The 27,160-nt window shown below is 45.1% G+C and overlaps 2 protein-coding genes across 5 annotated transcripts; both read right to left on the reverse strand.

Moving 5' to 3' along the window:
- Nucleotides 1-3,749: 3,749 nt before the first annotated feature.
- On the reverse strand, nt 3,750-6,701 carry TMEM174 (transmembrane protein 174). Its single transcript, XM_075527513.1, has 2 exons — nt 5,817-6,701; nt 3,750-4,836 (listed from the first exon to the last, which is right to left on the reverse strand). The coding sequence occupies exons 1-2, from the start codon at nt 6,446-6,448 to the stop codon at nt 4,734-4,736; spliced, it is 735 nt and encodes a 244-aa protein (XP_075383628.1). The 5' UTR covers nt 6,449-6,701; the 3' UTR covers nt 3,750-4,733.
- On the reverse strand, nt 6,203-27,160 carry TMEM171 (transmembrane protein 171). 4 transcript variants are annotated; one of them, XR_012779049.1, is made up of 6 exons: nt 26,929-27,160; nt 21,043-21,171; nt 19,851-20,567; nt 17,975-18,116; nt 10,875-11,013; nt 6,203-6,318 (listed from the first exon to the last, which is right to left on the reverse strand). XR_012779049.1 is itself a non-coding variant. In XM_075527512.1 (5 exons), exons 3-5 carry the CDS (start codon nt 20,479-20,481, stop codon nt 13,276-13,278), a joined length of 999 nt encoding a protein of 332 aa, XP_075383627.1. In that variant the 5' UTR covers nt 20,482-20,567; nt 21,043-21,133; nt 26,929-27,160; the 3' UTR covers nt 13,183-13,275. The 4 variants fall into 4 exon arrangements, 2 of the variants coding, with proteins under 2 accessions (XP_075383627.1, XP_075383625.1); XR_012779050.1 differs by lacking the exon at nt 6,203-6,318 and adding an exon at nt 7,228-8,667; XM_075527512.1 differs by lacking the exons at nt 6,203-6,318; nt 10,875-11,013 and adding an exon at nt 13,183-13,501 and having other exon boundaries at nt 21,043-21,133.

Below are 27,160 nucleotides of genomic sequence, written 5' to 3' on the forward strand. Positions count from 1 at the left end.
TCGTGATTTCACTGGGTCTTTCACCACAGGTATTTTTTTCCTTAAACAAGCCAACTCTCAGTTGTGCGGGAGCTCAGGGTACTTTTTAATGGCATCTTTAGTATTCGTAGTAAGGGAGAAAAGCTTCAGCTCTCCTGGCTCAAAAGCCAGGTGGCACACAACAAGGCAGCAGGTTAAAATGTACCGGCTCTGCACCCTTGCCACCTGCCGAGCCAGTGGGGACACGCGATCGCCGTAACGCCGTCCACTTTCAGCTTGGACGGGTGAGCACAAGGGTGGCCCCGGCGGCGCCGGAGAGCTGCCGCGCCGCGATGCGGAGGCCGCCGCCGGCACAGCGGCTCCGGGGCCCGGGACTGCACCCGGGCGGCCCCAGCCCGGCCCTGGCCCCGGCCCCCGCTCCGGCCCCGGCCCCGCTGGCCCCAGCCCCCGCCCCGCCCCCGGCCCCGGCCCCCGCCCCCCCTCCGGCCCCGCTGGCCCCGGCCCCGGCCCCCGCCCCCACTCCGGCCCCGCCGCCGTCGCCGCCGCTGCCGCCGCCGGCCCCGGCCCGGCCCCGGCCCCCGCTGCGGCCCCGCCGCCCCCGCCCCCGCCCCCGCCCCGGCCCCGGCCCCGGCCCCGGCCCCGGCCCCGGCCCCGGCCGGGCGCCACCGCCCCCGCCAGCCGCTCCGGGACGCTGCGGCGCCGCCTGGCGGCGGCGGGGCGCGGCGGGGCGCGGCGGCAGGGCCGGGGCGCTGGCCGGGGCCGGGGGGGCGTGCGGGCAGGCTGCTCCGGCCGGTTTCGGGGCGAAGCTGCTCGGCCGTGGCCCCGCTGGGGCAGGGGAGAGCGGCGCGGGCCTGTGGGAACAGGGGCTCGGGCCCCCGCGGAATTGAGGGCGCGGCGCAGCGTCCCCGAGCATCCCGCGGGGACCCCGCGCCGAAGGCCTGCCGTGTGCGTCACTGGGGCTCTCTGGAAAGGAACGAGCCCTACTTACGGGTTTATTTTTTTCCCGAGACCCCAATTTCCTAAATCCCGATTCAATTTAAAAATAACGCTTGGAAGGATTTCAGCACTACCGCTTTTGAACACCGGCTTTCTGGTTGGGTACGCGTATGCAGGCACTTGCACAGGAGCATCGGTGGCAGAAACAGGTACTCTGGTGAAATCAGGCTTTTGTGAGAAAGTGCTACAAGACCAAAGCAAAGCAAACCTTGACTTGTATATGCCTTTACTTCCTCACAGATATGGCAGCAGTGATGTTAAAAAGCAGACTTCAGATTTAGATTTTATCTGAGAAGAAATTCGCACCCTGCAGCTGCATTTGGCATGTGGCATTTAGTGTTTTGAAATAGCTCCTCGATCTTAGAGCAGCTCTGTGCAGAATTTTTACTGCAATGAACAGATCATGCTCAGCTTCATATGCATAGGCATGACTCTACCAATTTCACATGTTAACCGGCTTATGGTCAAAATCTTGTAAATGGAGTCATATGAGGAAACATCCCAATAACCCATTCAGTGTTACGTAGTTGAATACTCATATACAACATTCTGTCGCTATGGCTAGAATTCAAGACACATCTAACTGTAATAAAGCATCATTCTGCAGGTCTGCAGTAGCACTGCAGGCAATGTGGGAGAAGGTAATTTCACCTAAAGAGCACTAGTTTAATTGGAAAGTGGATTGAACAAAACCTCAAATACAATCTTCCAGGTGCTCTGAGGAGTGAAATCAGTATAATCTAGCAGAGCTGTGTCAGTTCACCTTGGTTGAAGGTCTGGCCAAATAGGTTTGTTCTTTCACTAATCACAGGGCAGAAAGAGGTCATAATGCTAAGAGGTGAATTCATGTGATGGTTCTATCACTGAGGATACAGTAACAAAAGCAAAAAAACCCTAAAGAAAAAAAAAAGTTAAAATAGAAAAAAGGATGAAAGTAGAAGGTGGAAGGAAGAGGAGGAAGAAAAGCCTTCATAGAATATTGCTCTATTCTTAAAAACAATAATCAGCAGTTAGTGCAGCAAGGAAATGTCATCAGACTGGAGCTTCTCAAACATCTGTGCAGCATGAAAAGACTCCTACAGAATTCAGGCAGAATTCATCTGATGGGTCAAGATCATTTTAATGTGTAGTTATTTAAATTTATTTATTCAGCCTTCTCTCTAAAAAGAAACCCAGGGCTCTTTCAATGAACTTAGTGTCTACAGAAGTAAACTTTAAAACCAATGTGGAGCCCACAGTGCAACCTTCTGGATTTCTCATAGTTACTCTGACAGTACGATTTGATGTCATAAAAATAAAGCAATGATTACCCCATGAAACATGCTTATGCCACATATTTGGGAAAAAAAAAGAGCAGCAGCAAAAGTCTGTGGTTTCTGACTGCAGGAATTTTCTTGTTGTGGGGGAAGGTGATTGCGTAGAAATTTTGACCCTGGTCCTGCAACTGGATCCATCAAGCCTGACCTCTGTGCTCCTGCAGTGCTTGCTGGAGTCAGCAGAACTACGTGCTAAGTGCAGGGATCTGTCCATGTGGAACTAACTGGGGATTTGGGACCTTCCAGTTTCCTGCTGTGGAGGGAGAATGAGTTCACCTCTGTGTAAATTCTAGAAGAGGAGCAAGAGATTTCCATAAGAGAAACTTGCATTCATTTTTAGACCTGCTGTTCTCTCACTCAGTCCCGTAGAGACTGTGTTCATGCTGAACACAGAGTGCCTGCCTTTCTCCAACTACACATGCCTACCTGCTAACACCAGGCCATCGCTGCTGAAAATCAGCATGCTCCGTATTTCTCTAGTGAGAAACACCTCACACATAGTTTGTAGTCACTGTCCAGTAGCTGCTGCTGCAATTGCTAATCCAGCTTTGAGTTGGTTTAAATGTTGTGTCCCAAATATGACTTCTGTCAGTGTCGTGTCCATCAATCACTGTGGAACACAGTGGTTGTCTTGGCCCCTCCAAAAATGCTTTATTTTTTGGCACCCTCTAAGTGTGCAGGACAGGGCGGTTGGTCCACACCTGCAGCTCCATGCAACTGGACAACGTTCTGGATGCATCTCTCCATCCAGAGCTACGTCTCCTGGTTGCTAGCGAGGCTGCATGGACACCCAGTGACTCCAGCTGCCAGGTACATCCTGTACCGCCTGCCCATGCTCAACACCAGGCTTCTCAAGCCCTCCGGAATGAGATCAATGAGATCAGTCACAGATTGATGACAACTGGCAGGAGCTGAGACAGCTGTGTTGGCAAGTAAGAGAAAGTTCCTGCATTCCATAATGGAGACCTGCTTTTAGCCATGCTATTCCAGGCCAGGAGACTGACCCGCAGGCATACCAGCAGCACACTGCTCGGTGACTCTGGACAGTGACCTCTAGATCGTTTTGCATGGTGCCTGCTCCAGCAGGTGTGGGCTGAGAACAGCTTTCGGTTTGAGTGCTTTGAGGGAGATAGGCAAAACTGATGGGATCCTGCGTGGGGAGACAGTGACTTGTCCAGCTGTGTTAGGGCACTTCTAGGCACACTCAAAAGCAGAACTTGAAGCATATGTAGAAATACAAAATAAAAATGAAAGGACTCCTGGCATTTTCATTGCTCAGGGGTTTAGACAGCTCGTGAGCAAAGCTTTGTGGGACCTCCATTCTGGATTGCAAGATTGCGGAGCTTATGCACCTCATCCTTTGTTAGGTACGGCTGTAAATCCATTTGTGGATAGAATGCCTGGAAACATGTTGATCTTGAAAGTTGAACTTGAACAGGAAAGTTCACTGCAGCCCATAGTTGCCTGGATGCTCTGGGGGAACCTACCGCCTGAGTAGTGTGCCTAGGACCCGCATTCAAACAAGAAGGGACCTCAGGAGGGGTTCCACCCCAGCTCTCCCATAGAATGAGTGTGCAGCAGGGAGAGGCTGTGATTGTTAAAGCCTTTAAAACTGGTAGGACCACACACCTCTGTTAAGGCTTTAGAAAGATGCCATTTTCTTTAGGGACATTAACCTAGTAGTTGTTAGGACTCCTGGTAGGAGACGGTGCTTTGCATCCCATGAGGTGGGGAAAGGAACTGAATTTGATGCATGCATGCTGTCTTAGAGGTCTGTGTAAAAATGGGCAAAGGTCGCTGTTTGTGTTTTCTCTGTTCTGGGATGCTCTAGTTAAGAAGGGTGCTCCAAAAATGCCTACAGAACTGGGTTATACAGATGAACCAAGCAGAGGAAGTCTAATCTGTAGACTGGACTTAATGAGTGAGCTAGTCTAAGGAATCAGACAGAATTAAGACATTATAGGCACTTTCATGGATCAGACACTTGAGCACTTTTGAAGTTTCCCAAGCAATCAAGAGGGAAAACATATCAAGAATAAATCAAGTGTTTTCTAATGATGCTGAATGTCCAGGAGCAATCATGACCTTCCACAAACATCTTGTGCATTCACAGTTCATACTGGTTTCAGCAAGTCTGAAAATCAGGCTTCTTGTTGGGGAACCCTAATATGGATTTATATCCTTGAGTTTAATAGCTTTTCTATTAATAGTTTTGCTATTAGATAATTAATAGCTCTGCTATTAAACTGCATAGCAAAGGGCTAATGAATTTTGAGGGAGAAAAAGAAAGGATTGGTTATATATCTCCAGTGATACTGAACTGTGTATCACTACCAAGATCTTGCTCACACTTTGCTTATCATGCAAGTGTTGAAAGAAAAGATTCTTGGGGATTAAAAAGCTGGCATCTTTTAGAATTGTCATCTGTCATCCGTGGTTATTTTATGAAGACAGTGGGTATATTTCCTCATAACGTGGAGGTGACAAGTCATCACAGGCGTAGTCTTCCAGCAGTTCTTCTGGCTCATCAGAACTGTCCTCTGACCTGAAAATAGGAAGAGGAGCAGGAACAAAAAGAATTTAGCAAACACAAAGTATGCAAGTAACCTCAGTGCTGCATCCTGTCAGCCTTATCAGGGGAAAGCACTTCCTGACTTCTTGAGAAAATGCTACAAGATGGAGTTTTACTGCGATTCAACCATTTGCTGTGTTCTTTTTGTGAAGTATAAAAGTGTCAGGAGGTGACCTGTGTTTTCATGCTGCCTATGCCTGTCACACATGTTGCTGAGGTCTGTGGGTCAGTCAGCAGTTTTTCAAACAGACTTTGATAAATGAACTAAAAGTGACTTGTGTTCTAGGAAGGATATAATTCTGAGTAATTCCTATAAGTAGAATATTTTTCCTTAGAGGAAAGAACTATATAAAATTGTTTTGTGTCTGATTAAAGCAGCTTCATACTGCTCTGTAATATCAGCAGTCTTGTTTATGCCCCAAAACTAGAAAAAGAGTAAGGGCTCTCTCACATTGCTTCAGCGAGAAAGGAGCGTGTTGTGACCAGGCATGATCAGGAGGGAGAGCATCTGGTACCAAACTGATTATTGCATTGTCACAAAAATGCTGTTTGTGCGCTGACTCATGTGTTGTGATTGTGTTTCAGTGGAAGCCTCTGGCTGTGCATATAATAACCTTCTGGTCAACAGTCTAAAGGTAGTAAGATAAGCATAAAAAATACCATGGGCAGGAGCTTATATACTAGTATCTTCAAAAATAACAAGAGATTTAGTAGACTGAAAATTGAAAGGGATTCATAAGTTAATTTAATTTAGATAAAAATGCTTTCCAGAAAAAGTATGTCTCCGTAGTCTTTACTCAAGAAATACTGCTAACAAAGAAAAAATAATGTCTGAAGAAGGATAACACACTGGACTAGCTTTTGTTTCCTTTGAAACCATACATAGCACTTAAAATACTCAGAAGCCTGTGTCCCTGTGTCCAAACACACTAAGGCAATTTCAGAAAACGTACCTCTGATTCCTGGTATTCTCTGCAGGATAAGTAGCGTAGTTCTCATCTCCGGTAAAAGCCAGGTTATCCAGGGGGTAGGCAGGGCAGAAGTGAGCAGAGCCCAGGGTGGGAATCGGTGAGGCGCCGGAGGACACGGCACCGCAGCAGCTGAGCACCGGGTGAAGGTAGCCAGGACTCACAGCAGCGCCTTCCTGGGCTGGGTACGGCGGGGGGATGTACTGTACCACTGTGGCACCGTGAAAAGTTATAGGCTGGTTAATGCCGGTGAAGACAAACGACTGTCCACTTGCAGTCTGGTCGAGGTCTGACATATTTTCCTCTCTTTCTTTACAGGGCTTGCACGTGAGCATGTTAAATTTACAAACAGCAATCAGAATAAAAGTCACCCCGACAGACAGCAGAATAGGCCCTAGTAACTGAGTCCACTCCAGGTGAGTAACGCCGTCATATTTTATCCATCCCATCACGGTGAAAGTGATCCCCACCAGTCCCAAAAACACACCTGAAAAGAGCAAAGTGGCGCCGGCTTTATCCCCATCTGACACCAGGACATCGGATCTGTTTGGCTGATAGGGAGTGACAGAAAAGACATTCAAAGAGAAATCTTCTACATTGTTGTTGTTCTGCTCCATTACTGAGTATAACGTGTCTTCTGCCTCAAGAGAAAGGGGGCTTGTAAGGGACTTGGCAGAGCATTTAAAGTCAAAGGTTCAGGTTAGTTATACAAGAACTTTGTGCGTGTATGGTTAACAGAGTCCATCATGTGAAAGAATAAACTTTGCTTAGAAGAATAAAGGTCTGGGAAGTGAAGCCTGAAGCGATCACTAAAGACTTCTTGAATTACCACCATCGCTTCCGAAATGGCTTCACCCTTGCATGGCTGCTTATCTCTTTGTTTATCCTCTTTTTTAATTTGGCACCCACTCATACTTCCTTGCTGTGCCCATGCCAGATGGGAGAGAAAGGAAGCTGCAGCCACCGCAGCTTTTCCTAGGCCCCCTACCAGCTGATGCATCCAACATATGGACAGCATACGTTCAGTCAACAGCAGCGTGGCGACTCTCGCTCTCCTTGGGCCACCACTCCAGCAACCCAGATCTGCAGGAAAATGCATGGCCATTGCTGGGAGAGCTGGGAGTGCTCTGAAGCGTGACATTTATAGCCACGCCTGGACCTCTGTTACAGCTCGTTCTGCAGTCCAGAGGTTCTGTGGTTTAAAAAATATCAAAGTAGGCTTTCTGATATTTTGCCAAGGGGGAGCAGTGGGTGGGTGGGAGGGTAAGCGGCAACAGGGTGGTGAGTGCTGAACAGCCTGGGAGAGCTGCTGGTTGTGGGAGAAAAGTTATTTCAAGCCAACCAAAGCTTTCCAGCTGTTTGCAGGAAGCATAATTGCTCTGTAATTTCCCCTTAATTGTGGACATTTTTTGTTGTGGGATCTCCACCCCTTCCTCAAAGTTTATACTGAATAAAGCCCACATACCCTGAATAGCACACCACTGCAGGAATGAGAAAGCATCTCCTGTAATGTTAAACCTGGTAAAGCGAGGGATCTCATCCTGTTCTCAGAAGTACCTAGAATATTTTTTTTTACATCACAATGAATTGTTCTGTTGAACATATGTCCCATATATTAAACAGGCAGATTAATTGAATGTTAAGATTTTCTGTTTCCTAACAGTTTCAGACTAAAGTAATTGCTGTCGGAGGGTTCTGGTAGAACGTCTTTGTATAATTCCTTAAGGAGGAAAAATCTCCAACTACTTGATCTGTTTTGAGTAGCATGGCAGGGGAGTACATACAGGACAGAGATTACTCCTCAGGTGGTAGAACGTATAATGCTATTTCCTGCTACCAGCAGCTCTGGGGAAGCAAGCTTATCCCGAGATTTATAAGATAAAAATAGCTCTAGAAGTAAAAAACTCATCTTTCAGACTGCTTCTTCAAAATCAGTAAAGGTGCCTTTAGCCTACTGTGCATTCATATCACACAGCGTGACAACAGCTCGCTTCTGAAAGGGGCTGTTCACTGAATTTGGCGCCTTCAGAACTGATGCTGAATGCAATTGCAGATGTGTCTTTCTCATTTCTTAGCAGATAGACCTTGAGGAATATTAGTGCTGGACTCCTTTAAAAAATGTCTGGGAAGTTTCCAAAGTCAGTATTATGTCTCTTCTATTACTGAGGGTGCCAACAAATTTTCTGACAAATACTGACAAAATTCTGACAAAAAAGATCACCCCTTCCCCCAGCACCAAGTCTGGTCAGGACTCTCTGCCCCCCTTGAGCAAAGTGTTAGGGCTTGCAACGCAGTGGTTTTGTATGATGACAACTAAATTAGAAAGTGTTGAAATACTAGATAAGCTGTCTTTGTATTGGTAATTATAGCCAAAACCTAAGTCACCTTTAACCTTATATTTGGTAAACTTAATGGAATGAACTTCTGTTACTGCTCTCTGAGAGTCAGGTTTTTCCATACCATGAATCATTCTTGTCGCTGTTTGCTGAATCTTCCAGGCTTTCCAACATCCTTTTAAAAGTAGCATTATATCATAATAGCTATCTAACTAATAGTATATACAGATGTAGTGTCACTTTCCTCCTCTCATTCATTAAAGAACTCCACAGACACTATTTGCAACAGAATTGTGCTGGAGCACTTCCTTGGTCCTATGCAAAGGTCCTTAGGTGCTGGCTGGAATCAGAGTTTTCCAAGTCAGATGTTGCATCATCCCATGGCTGACGCTCTTTGCCTCTGGCCTAGGACATAGGACATAACTTCATGGTTGTTGAGCAAGTGCACAGCAGAGCTGGAGAATACAGGTCGTTTCTTCCAAGGCCACTTGTCACTTGCACTTTGAAAATGGGATGGAAAACACGTTCTGTTTGGTGCAGTAGGATCTAAATTAAAATTACACCTTTCCCTGTAAACTGCCCCCTCTTTGTAAGATATAATTTCCTCTAAGCCTCCCCACATTTCTCGCGTTATTTCCCCAGACAGTGGCAATGCTGCATTCAGGCAGCTGTCAAGGTCTTAAGAAGTTACCAGATCACATTGATTTTTTAAGGCCAGTACTTTCCTTTGCCAAGTAAGTGTATGTTCTGGAAACTCACTTAAAGATGCTGATCTACTAAATGCATCCCATTTTACCTGGAATAACACCCGAACAAATTAAAACAGTTTTATGAAACCTAAGGAATCGGTCAGAGTGAGGTTTTCAGAATGGGTGCTGTTTTCAGATCTCACTACAGCTTTGTTCCCATCTGCTTCAGGGACTTTACCCCTGAACACAAGCACTGCTTTGCTTTCTGTTCCTCTACATAATTTCCTATCACCAATGCAGACTTCACCCGCAGCACTTGCTGCTGGAAGCAGGTTTTCTGTAGTGCTCTGCACCTCCTCAGTTCTCTAACCTGTTTCAAGGGTCATCCTAGTAAACACTGACAGGCCTTCACTTAATCCTCTTCTCCTCTCCTTCTGCTATTAATTTTTACATAGTTGTTCACATTATCAGCCCGTTGTAGTGAGGTTTTATTTTCTTACATGCCTGCAATATAGTTGGGGACTTAGTCATAGAACATGCAAAAGATGATGTATAAAAGAAAATTATACCATGGTATTGCACACTGATTGGCTTTAAAAAGAGTAGGTACAAAGTATCACTCCATAGCAAAACCTTCAACTGTAGGGAGATGAAGGAGCCAATGATTTGACAGAGAGCGCCTTTTTCCTAGAGAAAGGCAACTGTATGTGGCACCTTTAGTGGAAAACACGAATTACGTGTGTAAGAACAGTACCTAAAGAACCACCACGAGTGGGCCTTGCACCCTGGGGCCCTGTACTACTGCACTGCCAGCCTCAAAGCGTAAATAAGCTGCGAGGAGCAGGTTCAGCCAGCTGCCCACAACGGCATCTACCTGCAAGGTGGTTTTATACGCTCCCAGGGAATGCTGTCTTGTCAGCAGGCACGCCAAATTGAAGGTATTTCCATACCTAATTATCCAGATACATGCATGTGTCATAGAGGGAGGAGCACAGATCTAGATGAAGGCTGACACGTTTGCTGCAGAAACATGGAGGTATTGGCAGAAATGTCTGCCTGGACACAGAAATGCCCCACGAGCCATGACTCTGAAGAGGTAGGATGGAAAAGGGATGAAAAGATACAGCGCTACCAACCACAAAGGGCAAGAATGGGGTGGGTGCAATCCAGCGAGTGCCGCTATCCTAAAAACATAGCATCATTGCAGAGATCTGTGCAATCTCAGTTTTTCAGATGAGTTAGCTTTCCATTTTTTTTATCTGCTGGTGACGCAGGAAGAAAGACTTCTAGGGAAGAGGCATCCATTATATTTTCATGAATCCTTCTCATATTCAAAGGATTGTAGTGTTGCAGTAGGAAGCAGAGCAATGTCAGTGCAGGCAGCAAGGAAGAGAGACCTTAACTTCACTTACAGAGGATAAGCAATCCTTACCTCCCACTTTGCCTGTTTAAGTAAGTGTGAATCAGTAACCAACTTGATTTGCTCCCTAGCATTTGTATGTCAAGCACTTAAGCTAACCTTAGGGCAGAAAGGGGGTTATAGCACCATTAGCGTCACAGTAAAGTATCTCACTTCCTCAATAAAAATGCTATTCCGTATTATTTTAAGCTACTTTTATAGTTTTACAAGGTGTTGCTTCCTTTCTAATACAGACATTTCACCCCTACTCCCCGCACCAAAAATTCCTCCCACTAGTTCTGTTCACCCAGCGGTGGCCTTCAGTGGTGGAGGCAGACCTGCTAGCCTCTCACTCACGTTTTCTGACCTTGCTGAAAGAGATTTCGACAACACAGTAAGCAAATACTGTTGCCCTGGCTATGTCAGCTCTCTCAGTGCTGAGCAGATTATGGAGATGCACCCAGCACATCCACTGAGTTTTCAAGGAATGATTCTCCACGTCAAAAATAGAAGATGCTAAGACAGCTGTACCTTGAACTATTTCGTAAGGACCTTCTCAAAATGATACAGAGAGAAATTCTGGTTTCAGTCCTCGTTTTCAGAGGTAAGTAACACCTACCCTTCCCAGGCAAAGCAGGTGCTGACTCTTCAGAGTGAGGTCAGCAGGTTTCTAAAGCATGCTTTCCGCGAAGACTGCTTTTTTTAGAAGTGAAGTGATCCACACTGGAGACTGCAGTAGAAGATCAAAACACAGTAACCTTGAAGAAAACCAAGAAGATCATGTTTCAGTTCCAGAGGACGCAGCTCAGAGTCGACATATTCTACCTGATTTGTCTGGTCTCTTGGGTACATCTTGGGAACAACCGATTGAGCAAATTGCAGGCAGCACAAAAGGTTAATACCTTTACAGTTAGCAATCAGATGTGACTATTTTTTTTTTCAAAAGATGGTGACATATTTCAAGATTTGTTTAGGGTAAACACTTTTTGATGTTTAACCTTGTCAGCAAATGAGTGTTCATTTGTAATTCAAACAACAGAACAAAGCCAACATGGGTCTTTGCATGCGATCTTTTAAGTAAAATACCCCAGCTTCTGTACTTGCTATATAATATCATGACAAATCTGGAGACAGAGACAAGCTCCTTCGATATGTGCAAAGCTTTGTATGCACGAATCATGTACCGCAGTGGGCACCACTGTTAAAAATGAAGTTAGAAACAAAAGCTTTTTAAAAAAAAAGATGGTAAACCATAGCTTGGATTACAGAAGGCATTCAAGGAACAGCATCCTTGAAAAACTTACTAGGTAAAAAACACTTGAGACAAAAGGGGACAAAATGCCTGCTGGCTTTTGTGGATCCCCTTTCTTCATATAGACATTTCCGATGGCTGAGTCATGCCAGTTTAATCAGCTCCCACATACTAAATCCCTCTTCGTGCTGTGTTTGCTCATTACTCTGCATGCATAAGCCCCTCAGCTCTATTGCTGGCTAAATATACCTCCCTCACTGGCTGGTTTGTTTTTGTGTGGCTGCACAAAGAGCTGCCCTAGCACGATTGAGGGAACAATGCAAAGGTGGAAATAATTGGCCAAATGCAGGAGCTCCTGAACATCTCTCTAGAGAACTCTGCAGGTGAGAGGCACGTTCACAGAAAGATAACACGAGATGATCACCCTTCCCTAGGCACAGGAGAGAACTTGAGTGCTTAATTCAAAGCTTGGCATTCTGTTACAGCCAGGTTCCCCAAAATTCAGCATGGCAGAAGGCAAGCTGAGGTGTAGCTGAGGTCCCAGAGCATGCAGGTGTTCAGAGACTCAACCGAACAAGATAGAGATGGCTCTTGCCAAGATGTTTTAACGCTGGCAAGTTCACCATGCTGAACCAAGCCCAAAGTGTAGCTCTGCCACCTTCTGCTTCTGGGCACAGAACCAGCTCTGTTGTTCTCACACAGGGTTCTGAGCAAGTCGTAAAGCGTCAAAGGTCAGCAGCAACTCAGTTCCTGCTAATTATCCTTACCTAATACAAGCAAATCCTTCAGTTTGGGAATGGGTGCAAACATTCACAAACAGAACTAGAACCTGTTGTCACTCCATCCTGAAGGCAGCTACCGCTAACTTAGGGGCTGCAGCGGGACAGAGGAGCTAGGAGGGCTGTATTTCTGAAGGTTCTGTCAAGTACTGTGCCAGTTAAAATAATCTCTTGCGTGCGTTTCTGTGAAACTGCCGCTCTTGCATTTGCTGATAAGTAACATCTGCACCTGGAAGATACCATTGCTGAGTGGGGCTCACTTTCACAAAACAAGCACTCCTTGCCTAAACCACGAATGATGATATGTAACAGCAGTACAACCCCCCTGAAACCAGTCATTACCACAGTTAAACTGTTAGCCTATTAACTATCCTCAGTGTTGCCTTAGGGCTCTTAACTGCTGGCTCAAACTCATTTTCAGAGGGATTATACATACATAAGGACCAGAGAGGGTCTAAATTAAGCTATGGAGTGTTTGTTACCAGGCAGACCAAAAAATAACCATTTAAGTTCTGTATAACGTATTTGGTCCCAATCTTAAACACCCGTATTTGTGATGCTGAGTACATACAAAGTCAATAACTTTGCAAACAAGTATTTTCCACAAAAGTCACACAAAAATAGAAATAAAAACACTTCCTAATTATTTCCTTTTTGAAGCTCCAAACAGATTTAATTAAAATAAGCAAAAAGAATTGGTCTCTACTTAGTGCCTCCATTATATAAAGAACAACTAAAAATAGAAACTGAAGCTGTAACAGAACAAGATGAGCATTTAATATTCTGGCAGTGAACTGAATCCCTTCAGACTACTTGCTCAGAAGCCCAGCATTATCTACTATTTCTTGAAACCCAAATTTATCATTTATGCTTTTTGATGAAAAATTAGACACAGCCAACATTATTGCTTTTATTACAAAATGTAAATAAATTCAAAAATTTTCCATCTGAGTGTACAATTTAATTTAAAAATGAAGTCTGACAGTCCTCTATGAGCTGGTATCAGATGTGGCTAAGGAAAGAGATGAAGAAGATGAAGAAGACGATGGAGAATATTCATTATGTGTTATTGATGCTTTTTCTTCATATTTTGGAGGTGATTCAGAGAGGTATAGCATTGGTAAAATATCTGAAGGTGAGCTGCTTCCAGAAATTGTATATATGGTTTCATAGTCTCTAACAGCAACTGTTCTTTCATCATCTGCAAGCTGTGCTCTATAAAACAAAAAACTGCATATTAGCATAAATCATTTGCCTACAGTGAGTGAAATTCCACTTGACTTACATAAACATACATGTACGCACACACTCCCTAAAAATCCCCGAAGCAAAGAACTTCCGTAAGCATTAGGATTTCATTCTATGGGCTACATTATGACTCATATGAAAATTCTATTACTTCAGAGCAGAAGGGCAAACAAGCTCCCTTCTAACCTGTCACATCATCAGTCACAGCCTGGCTTATGGGTATTAGCTGCTTCTGGCAGGGCTATCTCACAATCTTATTAAATCTTCTTCTGATCCTTAGCTCCTAATGTAGCTTCCCTTTTGTAGTCTATCACATACACACTGTCCCCTTCCCTTATGAAGGGAGACTCAGAATTGCATCACAAAAATCACAGTCCTAGCCATCCGAGATCTTACATGAAAGGCAACTTGAAACTTTTATTAAGCTTTCCAGCAACGCATGACAGACATAAGGAGTAGCATTCCTGCTCAGAGCTGGAGAAACAGAAGCAACTGGACGTGACCAGACTGCTGAGTTCCCAGTGACAGTCAAGGAGGGCAGCCAAGTATTCACTGCCCTCCTCTGACCATCATAACTGGATCCCAATTGGTTGCACCTGCATGGTTCTGGTACCCTGCTCATCTTGCCCTGGAGTTGGCCCTCAGCATATTGCTTCAGCTGCTTCCCAAGGAAAGGGAAGAACTCCTTGTTCCTCATGACTTGCTCCCAAAGTTGACTCTTGCCTTTGTGCATACATCTGCACCCCCACCAATACTGCGCAAGGAGCAGGAATATAGAGCATAGTCACCTGATCTTAAGTGTGTAACCTCACCTCTTACTGGTGTGTGAGGGTGTGTGTTTAAAGGAGAGAAAAGAGAACATACTACAAGACAAATGCTGAAGCGCTATATAACAGATTGCAGGAAAAAAACAACTGCTTCTGGGATCAGACCATGACTCATCTTCCTACAAGCTCTCTCATCCAGCAAAGCCTCCACCACAGCACTTGCTGACGGAACATGGAGCAATGGACTGAAGAGGCAAATCACATTTGCCTAGTAACCACCCACGCATGAAACAGGTATTCCCTTCCAGCTCTGGGATCTTCAACCATAGCACTACGTTAGGAGGAATGAGGCCACTGCTTCTCCTCCTTGAAAGGGCTTGGAAACCAATTTGCACTAATCAACATGCCGTGGCTGCTCCCAAGTGCTGAGCTATAGGAGAGCATGATTGAGTGAAACACCCAGAGGTGGTATCAACTCACAGGGTCTCTGGGAGGACCCTGGGGAGCATGGAAGGGCAACAGCTAGAACACCAAAGCAGGAGGTCAGGGTTTCTGCATCCAAGGTTGAGGTGTTTTGTCCACTCTGCTAGAAACTGCCCCAACAAGCTGGGCCACAAAATGCCTCTTTGTGTACAGGACAGAGAAGTCCAGATGGGCAATCAATGATGACCGAGTTGATGGGATCACACACAAAGTTTGGAGCACCAGAACTGGACATTTGTGGGTTGAGGCAGTTGATCCAGCTGCAGGGGATTTTGTAGAACAAATGAAGGAAGGAGGGGTCACCTGGTATGTTGCACCAGCAGGGAGAGCCTACAGGAAGCCTGAGGAACTAGCTTTTTTGCCATTCCCCCATCGCACTTTGTTTTTCCTTTTTCAGTGCAGGATGTGCTGCTTGTATTCTTTCACATCCTTTGATAATGCACACATTTTACCAAGCACACAGGCAGGCAGCCCACATCTGAACTCAGGGCCTGAAATTATAGGGTAGAGAGGACTTATGGCCCTCAGTTTTGTGCATTGTACTTTTACAGACAGGTGGTACAAGATTCACTCTCTCAGCTGCTTGTAAGGCTACAGCAGAACACAGCTTTCACATATGTTCCCATATTTTTCCCAGTTATCCACTCTAGCCTGGTCTTCTAAATGTATTTAAACTGAAATGTTTTTCTGAGGGTGTCCTTGGACCATATTTGAATTGGCTACCAGAGGACCAGGTTCACACTCAGGCCAAGTCACTCCTCCACACATCCATTTGCTTTGTATGTACATCTGGCACGTACATGCCAGAAGGGAGTTACAGCGTACACTGGAGCTGTAGCACAGACAGGCTCAGTGTGGTGCCTAACTCCAGGACTAGCTGCAGCTGGTATGAAACACCTTCCAGCTGTGAATGCCTTCACCCAGCCCAATAAGAACACAGAGACTTCATGTAAATTCCTTCTTTCAGCAGCAGCAGTTTATTTTCTCTCCTGCTTGCTCTGGGTGTCCTTCGATGGCAATAGTATAGCTCTGAGAGCTGATACATTTCACTTGCAACCTGAGAACAGGCAAAGACTTTTATACTTAACAAAGTACAATGTTTCTTCATACAAAAATTTATGCCTGGTCCTGAGAGCCACTGCTTTCTGGAAAGCACTTTTGCTTGATCAACCCAAACACCTTCTCATCCCCACATCTACCCTTGTCATCTTGACCTAGCGGGTGAACAGATTCTCATCAGCTTTGTACAAAAAGTACTCTCTCTGAAACAATTTAAGTGGAAAAACAGCAGACTGAATGACTTATGTGTGTAGCTAGGGTTTATTAGGCATTGCATCCCTCAGCACAAGTCATCAACCTCAAGCTGGACCTCAGGTGATGGGAACCAAACACTGAGTGTCTCCCTTCCTTAGGTGGTATGTACACAATCATCATTTTGTTTGGGGGCCAGTCCCACTGTGCACTAGAGAGTGTTGCATAGTAGCAAGGAAGAGTGAGTAGGTTTTTTGATAGAGAGGTTTTTATTCTATGTTAAAAGAAGTGATTTTGAGGAAAGGCAGAAGGACAGTCTGGCTTGTGTAATAGCAACAGGAGGAGGCATCTGCTGTGTCCAACAAAGATGGGGAGAAAATGTTTGGAGGAGGGCACTATGAAATGGAAGACAATGAGGAGTTTTTGATGGTGATTGACTAGAGAACAGAAGAGTGCCTTGCACAGTGGGGCTGAGCCTCAAGAATCCACCAGGTATACTTCAAAGGATGACTAAAAAACCACAGACATGGCTGCACGCAGCATGGTAACAGGAATAAGCACCATTGCTAACACAAGTATCCTCCTCCTGTGGCATTTAGGTCTTTGGGCAGGAAGAGGGTTCATGCTCGCTTGCTTCAAAGGGAAGATTAGCACTGGAGTTTTGAAAAAGCACCGACATCAGGCAGACAGCTGGTACAGCTGGTCATGGAACACACTGCCTCATATGAGTGCAGAAGTCTGGAGTATAGTGGAAAGCTATTAAAGCAATGGCCCAACAACTACTATGACTGGACACAGCCAGGCAGGCTGGGGCTCTTGCTGCAGTGATGGTGCTTAGGATGCTTGCTGCAGGTACAGTCTTGTAAACTAAAGTCATCCAATGAAAACGTCCCATACCACCTACTGGCTCACAGATCAAAAACAAGCTGACACAGGACCTTCCAAAAGGTAAAGCCAACTCAATTCTGGATCATTAAGGGCTTGAAAATAAGTTGGGGGCTCTAGGCATGTGGCACCTAGCTCTCCTGGCCAGATCTAGTTCTGGCTCCTAGTACGTGGCCCTTGCAGTGACCTCTTTCACCCTCAAGTTAGCAGCCCACTGGTGGTAACCCACAGGGGATAAATAACCCTGCGAGTTCTTGTGGTGCAGATAACTTGAAGAGTTGGCAAGCTCTTTGCTCCCTCAGTTGGCAGTTCTTGCTCCCTGAGCTTGGTGGTGGCAGCATCTAGCAAATCAGCTGTACTCAACACATGGAAGAGTGGCTGCATGGGTAAGGTACAACATCTTGAGATGAAGTTGGCATTGTAACCTCCCTTATAAGCTCTCCAGAGCCTCCTGATCTTCTCCCACAATATCAAGGTGCCCTTTTATCTTGACACACTGCCACAGCACGAACAAGGCAGACTAGCACGGCAGGTGTCACTTCCTCAAGGCAGTGAGATAAGGGTCACACAGAGAACAGAACACACTAAAGCAGTGTTCCCAGGGTCACAGGGCCTGTGGATAGATGTCATGAAGGGCTAGCTGCAGTGGTTCTACAGAGGCTTCCTAAAATCTGGCAGTGTGGATATCATGCCACTGGGGCACCGCTGTCAGGAGCGCCTTCTCTTGGACAATTTGTGGAAGAAATCTAATCTAAGTATATTTAAAGACACTGATTTAAGACTTTCTTTTCACTTCAGAAGTTCTTTTCAGTCATAATAAACTGGTAAGAATTTAACCTTCATGAAGGACACTCTGTGGTTTGTGATTCTGCTGTTATACTAGGATATTTTAATGCCATTTCAAGTAAGGTACCTGAAGTAAGTTGAGTGATGCACTAAAAAACTTTGTAGTGCCTAGTAGGGAGTTAATTCACAGTGATTATTTAAGAACATGGTCTTGGGTGCCTTGAGAAACATCTCAGATTTCCAAAGACAGAGACGAAAACAGTCTTACCCATGACTGAAGATAGAGTGGTATGGTGGAGGATTTTCACTTGTGGGCAAACCACTTGACATAAGACAATGTGTCATAGTTCGTGACAGAGGGTCAGCAAAATAAGGAGGTGGTGGAGGTGGGAATACCATTACAGCATCACCTAGGAAAAAAAAACACCAATTACTACCTCTGAAAAACTGAGCACCACTGTTTATTCTAACTGTATCCTAGAATATTTCCTGTCTTTGGAATGACAGTATTTGTATTTGTCTACCTTTTAAGATAAAGTGCAATGATCCCACACACAGAACTCTTATATTCTGGGCTGTTAAAGTACATTGGAGGTATGTTCAGACCCAAATTATCCCAAAATAAAGATGCAGCATATTCATAAATGGAAGATTTCATTTAGCAAATACAGCTTGGGGAGGAGGAGTATTCCATCTAGGTAAGAGACAGAAACCTCTTCACTGTTGGCTGTCTTCAGAAACTGGAAATGCAAAGCACGCAGTTACTGTTGGCTCATTTTAAGGGTAGGCAATTATTTAGTTTTCCTCATATATCTAAAATAGGGCAGTTCAAGTTTCTCCACATCTGCTGCAGTGTTATAACAAAAGTATTCAAGTCATTAATGGTTCTGATGACTCATTTTGTGTGCCTTGACACTTTCCCTACTAAATTACTCGTAGCTGAAGGCACACTACTAACATTAGTACCATGATGCTATTGATGCATAGTTCACTATTAAGTGTACTGTGCAGCATATCTGCCAATTTCAACTTTGTAATTGGCAAGTTTCAAAATTTTTTTTTTTAAGGAGAAAGTTCATATCAGTCACTGAACTTGCATAATTTATATAAACATTCACAGCTGCCTGGCACCTTTTTTCCTTTGTAAGTTGTGTGCAGGGACAGGTCAGGGAGCATCAAAAGTGTTGAGTAAGGTGAGGGGTGTTTTCTAGCTGAGTCACCACTGTTCCAGAATGTCACCATGCCAACCAGACCTCAGCCTTCGGCCTTTCAGTTTTACTTTTCCTGACAGAAGTATAAAAGGAACTCACTAATTTTGCTTTCTCGCCTTTAAAGACAATCTGAATTCCTTTCTATGACCCTTTGATTTATCCTGGTGGCTGGAAAACTGACTTTAAACACTCATGTTTTTTTAGGGTCGCCAGGTTACAGGTCTGTACATTGCTTTGACAGACAGAAGGAAAAAAGTTTTGCATAATGGATTAAGTCCAGTCAGTCAGATGACAGTCAAGCAATACTATGATTGACTCATTAATCCTGAGAGCTAGAAAGTTATCAGAATAATCTATGCATAGAATGTATTCATGGGGTATTAAAAGCACTGCTATATGCAGGGGAGCATTCCCAGCTAACACACCACATTTACTCAAATACTGTGCAATTAACAGAAGCATCTTGCAATTAACATCTCTGACTGATGGAAGATGTGGCCATGATTAAAAAATTACAATATACTGCTTATGAATCAGATTCTCCTGTTTAAGGGGTCAGAGCTCAAGGCTCTGATAAATCTTAAATATAGTCACAGAAGTCATTAGACCTGTGATTTGCAGTGTCAGCTACACCCTTTGGGAAAGGAAGTGGGATTGGACTCATTTGCGTCCGATTATATGGCTTCTTTTGCACAGACAGTCAGACCTTTCTTTTTATGCCAAAAGAGAGGTTTTGTGTTTGAGAGAAAGGTAACTGAACCAACCATACAGAAAACATACAAGACAAAGCAACATTTTTCTGTTTTGGCTGGTTCGACATGCCAGAACTGACATGCTTAGAGCTCAAATGAGTAATATTCAGAAGTAAATCACTAGTGGGGAAAAAACCCCCTACTAACTCTCAAATGTAAAGTTCACACATTATTTACCTACCTACTGTAACCTGAAAAGATTCAGGGCTCTGAGGATGTTCTTCACTTTCGCAAGATTCTTGGTTGAGATTTAAGTTTTGTTTCTTTTTAACATGAGCTATCACGAAGAAACACAACCCAGTGAGCACAATCAAAGGTCCCATGATTTGAAGTGATAGGAATCCACAGCCCTGGAGGTCCACATCAGAACTGCCGGTGTGGTTGAGCTGTATGCTGTGCCAGCTGGGGCTGCAGCCAGGAACCCAAATGCCCAGAATGCTAATTAGCATTCCACTAGTTAAAAACAGGAATCCAAATATGAGAAACTGGGCAAACTGACAGCTCCCGCGACAAAAAACAAGGCTGTACACCTGCTCATTTTGCAATTGTCTTTGTCTTATATACAGCCTGGCCCTTGATCGTGCCAGTAAAACACAAACCAGTCCAGTTACAGCCAGCACAGGCCCAGCAGCCTTAAGGACCTCGTTACAGTCACTGAAGGTTCCAGATGGGCACGACTGGAGAATAAAGACTGAAAGCAGGAATCCAGCGCAGAGCAACACAGCTCCAAAAACAAAAAGGAAAAAAATAAGTTTCCCATGTTGTCCATTATTTCCTTCACCTCCTGGTGCAGCAACAGCCACTGGATACATTACAACAGAATCTTCTCAAGAAGATGAGTTGTTTTTTTTGGGTTGTATTTCCTGTTAGCATTAAGTGGCAGAAAACTACAGTAGATCTGTGAACATGAAAATACAGGAATCAAAAGAAGAAAAAAAAACCAGTGGGACTAGCTACATTATAATATTTACTTCTGCATTTTCTACTCAGTCTATATTGTATACTCTCAGTGTATTTTCTGTTTTGTAGTACCTCCATTATGGATTAAAGGGCCTAATCAAGTTTGCTGCCATTGAATGCCAATGAAAAGACAGAACTTGCTTTACCGCTAGACTGAAAACAACTGTAATTGCTGTTGCATGGCTAAATGAATTGTTTCTTTAGAGACACAGCCTTATGATTAAGGGGACATTATTTTCAAAGGCTGAATCTTGGGAAGAGGGACAGGCTAGCTTTCCCCTTGAAAACAGAAAGCTAGGGGAGATTTCTGTAGTGAACAGCAGGAAGTGACAGCTCTTGAGAGAAAAAACCTTAATGCAAATGAATATTGATGACTATTGGGCTTTTTACCAAGTAAATCTTCTAATACATACTTTTTCAAAGCATATAAATCTTGCTTCTCCTTCCACAGGCAATAAAGACTTTTCTGTTTTTCTCCTTAAATCAGCTTCCTGTCCTATACAGCTGCAAGAGCAAGTACACAGAAGGTTTTTGGTTCCGTTCTGAAATGACAAAAAGAAACAAAAGAAAAAAGCCATACTAAATATCATGTACTTCCAAGTCTCACTGATTCCATAGTTAGAGTTGGTAAGCATGCTGCTTCCACACTTCCTTTCCACTTCCCCTACTCCTGAATCCTTTGTCTGTGCTCCAAGAAAGCTTTAAAAAGAAATATAACAAAGGCGGCTCCCAGAAGGTTTCTGAGCCCCCAGGAGTCTAGATTCAGAAGTAAACCAGAAGAAAAGAGAAACTAGTGCTGAGGCCAATAACAGTCCATATGGTAGTATGGATGACATATCTGCTGGATGTAGACAAACTGGGGCAGGGAAAGCCTAACTGAAAGTTAGGACAGAGTGCCATTCAGTGCGCTCTAGAAAAAAAAAAATTACTTCTGCCATTACCCACAAGGAAGTTTGTGCCGCTCTAACACTCTGGCCTACAGGACTCAGATGGACACCTGTACTCCATAACACGGTGACTAGCAACCACGGAGATCTTTGTCCAAGTGGCTACCATCCATCAAAAGCCAACCTGAAACCCAGGGGAACTTCAGACTATGGAAAATAACAAGTCCAGATGGACCATGAGAAAGCTGTCCCCTACCAAGTGTAAGAGATACTTGAAGTGTGCTCATATTGCAGTATTTTAACACAGCTCTCTTCCCCTCACCAGCAGTCTCCCATGACATACACCTTCATCTACGACTTGCGATATATCAGGAAGGATATATAGGGACTGGAGGAGTTTGTCACAGATGGAAGCAGGGAATCAGCTTAGTTAACTGCTGTTTGTTAGTTAACCTTCAGCCTTTCCTCCACCAGCTTCCACTGTGCTGCTACTAATTCAGATGACTGGAAGCTGAAAGTCAAGTTAGATTGACTCCTCCTTACTTATGCCTCACCAACAGTTATTCCACAAGAAAAACAAAATATTATGTGATTTCTGGAAGCAAACTGTTGGACATGTGTCAGCCACAACAAGCTTCACATCACTCCCCAGTAACTGCAGTGCCCCACTGGGATGAAAACAAAACACAACCATAAAACCCACTAGTCACTCAAATACATAATTATCTGTCTGCAGTGCAAGGCAATCTATCGAGCCACTTGTAACAGTAGGACCCAATTAAAGAATCATCTGAGCAGATACACAAATGATGAAGCTACTAGATTTTTATTGCTGAACATCAAACCAGATCCCCAGCAGCCCAGGGAAGGCAGAGAGCAGCATGCAGGTAAGAGGCACAATAAGCACAAGACTCGACGGGCAAGGAAACAGGCTGTACCACACAGCAAGAAGGCCACTGCAGGAAGCAACAAAGTCTCCCAGCTGGCTATCTCAAATAGCAAAACTGAAGGACTAATGCATCCCATTACTGTGGTCAGTTAATTTGTAAACTATGTCTGCTAAGGATTTCTTCACTGTTCTGAATTCAGTCTATCCCTCTACTAAGATTGGTTTGAAAAACTGCTAACTGCAGCTCCCTTGGGAGAAGAGTCACAGCTTCACTCTGGGGAAAAAATGGTTATAAAGAGCACTGAAATCAGGACAGTATCTCACAAAAAATAAATTAAAGAAATTCTGATAGATTTTGAACTGAAGACCTTCAGCCAAGCACACTTTCAATACTGCATGAGCTGGAGGCAGTTTGAAGGCTCTGCTTCTGAGGAGAGAAAATGGATTAGGTTAGTTACTCCTCTTTCCTCGATTTCACTGGTCTTTCCTAAGTTAATAAAATTGTTTCTCATAACTGCATATGCTCCTTCATGTCTAGAAATGTTCTCCATTTTCATAATTGATCTGAGGTGGCTCAGATTTACTGACCTACCAACAAATGCACAAAACTGAGTAAAGGGCCTCTGAAATACAAAAAAAACCCCCAACCAGCAAATCCCAGTTTCAGACAAAACTGTCTTCAGATATTTTACTGCTGAGGCACACTAACCATTATAGCAGCAATACACTATAATTAGAGAGAACTCTGAATCCTTTCTTTGCAGTTCCCTCTAGGGAAGAAAACATGGACATAAGTACAAGTAAATTAGGACAAAAGGAAATAATGTGAAGGGGGAAAAAAAATTCAAACATTTAGCCCTTAAAGAGAAAAATCTAGAGATTTGTTCTCATTACTCAAACACAGGGCCTGCTTCTCTTCCACCAGTCTTGCTGTTATGAGATTAAGTTAAAACACACATTAGAAGTGAAGCATGTGCATATTTTCTTAATTCTTTCAGGCCACAAAAGAAAGAACATTCAGAACAGCCTGTTGTGGCTTTGAAGATGAAAGCCACAGATTTTATGCTGCAAAATCCAAGGGAGGACTAATTTTCATTTATGCTACCACCAAATTTTAATAGAAAACCCAATGCAAGATTAAGCTTTATTTCTTGTGTTTCAAGAAAAAGTATTTTAAGAAAGAAGCAAGACTTATATTGACTATGTGATTGAAATATTTCCATTAGAACTGATATCTCTGCAGGCATACTGACATAAGGAAATTTTCCCTTCATATTGACCCCAAGTCTGAGAGCAGACATGGAAATATCAGGTCAGAAACTGCTAGAACAAACTCCAGTAGTGTGGAGGCAGTTAAGTATGAGGGAAAAGGGAATTGGAAACATAGCTTGTAGAGGAAGTCTGGTTATAAGCTTAACTTAAATGATATAGTGCTTTACCCTTTTGTAAGTCTGGCCCATGCCAGGTATATGGAACAGGAAATAACATCACAATTTCTTGTCATTTTTCTGTGTAACACTTGTATTACAACACATTATGGACAACTCCAAGGATTTTAAAATACAAGTTTTAATGATGAAATTGGGACTTTTTGCTTTCTGTTTGAACCTTCAGAGTTCATATTGTCCAAGATTTCCACTGCAAACACCAGGGCTATAAATTTACTCCCCCTTACTCATATGAAATTTGATAGCCTCATGCAGTCATATGAATTCAGGAACTGAGGATTAAAAGAAAAAAGCATTGGAAGAATTAAAACACTGCTGTCCTTCTGTTTTATGTTTCCCAGAGTAGGCCCTGTTCCTGCTCTTTTGCTTGCAAAAGCACCCAAATCATTTCATGCAGAAGGATCAGGTCTAGCCTGTGTTGTTATTTCAAGAACTACAATCCCCTGTCAGTTGTAGTCCACAATGGAAACCCCATTAGAAGTCACAAGCCATTCTTTTCAAGAATTTTCCATTTAAGTGTTTTCACCCACACTTCCAATTTTTGAACTGCTCCTGGGAAGTTGCCACTGCCATTGTGTGGTGGTTTTTTTTCATTATTATTTATTAATTTTTTTTTTCTTCCCAGGTTTCAAATTAAACCATGACTCCCGATAAGACAAGCTACCTGGAAGGAAAAGTCCTCTCAACTTTATTCATTTTAGCTTCCATGTCAAAACATGAATTGCTCTCCACTTCCTCTCACTCCCTATATCGGATTTCCTCCTCCATTCACATCTGCTTCTGTACCCATGTAATTTTCTGTTCTTTATCATACCACAGTTTCCCCCCTGGATTGCACTCTTAACTTGATATTCAGCAGAAGCATCCATCCATGAGCACAGCTGGCTGAACTAGAAAAAATTGGAGTTTGCCACCTTCATTCCCACACTCTTCCCTCCCCGTGGTGTTTTTAATCACTCATATAAAGAGCTAGGGAGAAATGCCTGACAGGATGTACCTTCAGTTTTCTACTTTCAAGCAACATTAAGACTACAAGCACTAAAAAGTTTTGAGATGCCAAATATATCCAATCTTGTGTATACAGTCTCTAATTAGTGCCTGACAGTGCTCTCATCTCACAGAGCATGCAACTCTGATATCCCAGGAGAAGGATTTCCAAGATTTAGACGCTGTGCAGAAAGATCCCTAAGCAGGGAGCGGATGCCACAGAAAGAAACTCTGCCCATATGGGTTGACAAAATGATTGTGCCATCGGTTCACAGTATAAGAAGGGTTACACTATGCTGTTATTTACGACCATGGCAGGTGGGGCAGGAGTCAGTGTCTGGAGAAGTGCTAGAAAGCAGCTGCAGTAGGAATTTCCAGAAAATGGGATGAATCCTGCCAGTCTCCAGACACATGTGCACCAGGGATCCTTCTCACCACAAACCTGCAGAGTCAGGTATTCTGACCTGTGCCAGACAGAACTGTGCTCTGTGAAGGAGCTGCCATCTATTATCCCTGTGGGCTACAAGAGAAAAACAGCTAGCGTAAAAGCTGGTCCACAAATGTTCCCCACTCACTTTGGTGGGGACGAGTCCTGATGCCACGGTTGGATGTGAGGACCTCAAAAGGGTGTCTCAACACAGAAAGGAGCTTGCAAAGCAAAGTTTGGTAACCCATTGGTTGGATGCCATGAAGGCAACTAAGACAGCACCTAGATTCAACAAGGAGCTCTGAAGGGTCCCGTGCACATGGGTGGGATGCTTTTTACATGACACACTGGTGGCACACAAGAGCTGGGACAAAGCAGCTCCTATTTTCTGAAGTACCTACAGGGAGACTGGGGAGCAGGTAGACAGACACAGTTAAAGCCAGAAATGACTTTCTTCAAACAGGTAACACAAGACAGAGCAAGTTCAGGGAAGGTCTGTCCCATAGGGCTGATGTACCTCAAAGTGGCAAAAGGCACAGGCAAAGAGACTTACAGATCTTTGAGAGGATATGACTGTGACCATCAGGAAGATGTAGGGCTCCGAAAGCTGCCCAAAGCCTTCCTGTCCCAGTTTCTTGAGGTTGGCCTGGAGCATTAAACCACAGCCAGCTCACTGACAAGCAATTAAGCTCCACTCTACCTGGAAAAAGCAGCATCCCATGGCATACCCCTCCTCATGCACCAGCCCGTCAGGCATGCTCTTTTCTAAGTCACTAAGTCTTCTAAGTCACACTAAGGTCTTCAACAGGATGGACCATGCCCTGTGCATCATGCTGGAGCGAGGAGTGGGGCAGGGCAGCCTGTCCCTCACCTCCCTGTGAAGGAGCAGCAGCTGGCTCACACAGGGCAAGCCCATCACCCCAGCAAGAGCCTCCTCACCAGTGCCTTCCTAGCCGTATGCCACCAGCAGCAACTGGAGCATTCTATATCAGCAGAATAATTTGTAGAGGCCCCTTCTGAGACATCCCATCCTCTCATAGGCATGGCGTAACAGTCACTGCAGGGAAGCAGCGTGGGGAGCAGTGAGCTCTCCAGGGAGAAGATAAAGAGGCTTTTTGAACCCCAGGACATTTATGCCCTGGATAAGTGACACTCAAGGGCACAGCCCTAGCCTCCATCCTTGAAGGGAGTGAAAAGCACGGCAATGATAGCGGCCGAGCCGCCGGCGGCCGCTGGTACACACTGCGCAAGCCCACCCGTCCGCCGCGGCCCGCTGACGGGCGGCAGCCGGAGGACGAGCCGTCCTCCAGCAGCCCCCGCCTCCGACAGAAAGCCTGCCCGCCGGGGGTGCCCCCTTCTCCCTACCGCGCCCTGCCTCCCCTCACACCACCGCTCCCTGGCTTCCCCCCCACCCCCGGAGGCGCGGCCGGGGACCGCGCGCCATTTTCGCACCCGCCCAGTCGCGGTCTTCAACCCGCGGCGAAAGCTCTGCCGGCCCCGGCGACCAAGGGAAGCGCCCCGCCATCGCGGCACACAGCGGACCGGCCTCCGCGCACCACGGCACGGCCCCAGAGCCCGAGCCGGCCGGCTCGGGGGTGGATAGAGCAGAGCAGGTGCCGGAAAGAGTCGGCGGAGAAGGGCTCCTAGCACCCGCCCCTTACCTGGCCGCGGTGCGAAGGACTACTGCAGCGCAGCCGGCGCCACTATTTAAGCACCTGCGCCAGGCAGCGCGCACCTGGGCGGTGGCGGTGGCGGTGCCGGGCAGGGCTGAGCCGCCCCGAGCCGCCCCGGGGGACCGTGGGCGCGGCGGTGTCTGCTGCGGCACCGCCTCCCCCGGTGCCGAGCGCCCCACCCGGCGGCGGCCTCGGCTGGCCGGCGTCGTCCCGCAGCCGC

Source organism: Mycteria americana, chromosome Z (assembly GCF_035582795.1).
Source record: "Mycteria americana isolate JAX WOST 10 ecotype Jacksonville Zoo and Gardens chromosome Z, USCA_MyAme_1.0, whole genome shotgun sequence".
Classification (NCBI taxonomy): domain Eukaryota; kingdom Metazoa; phylum Chordata; class Aves; order Ciconiiformes; family Ciconiidae; genus Mycteria; species Mycteria americana.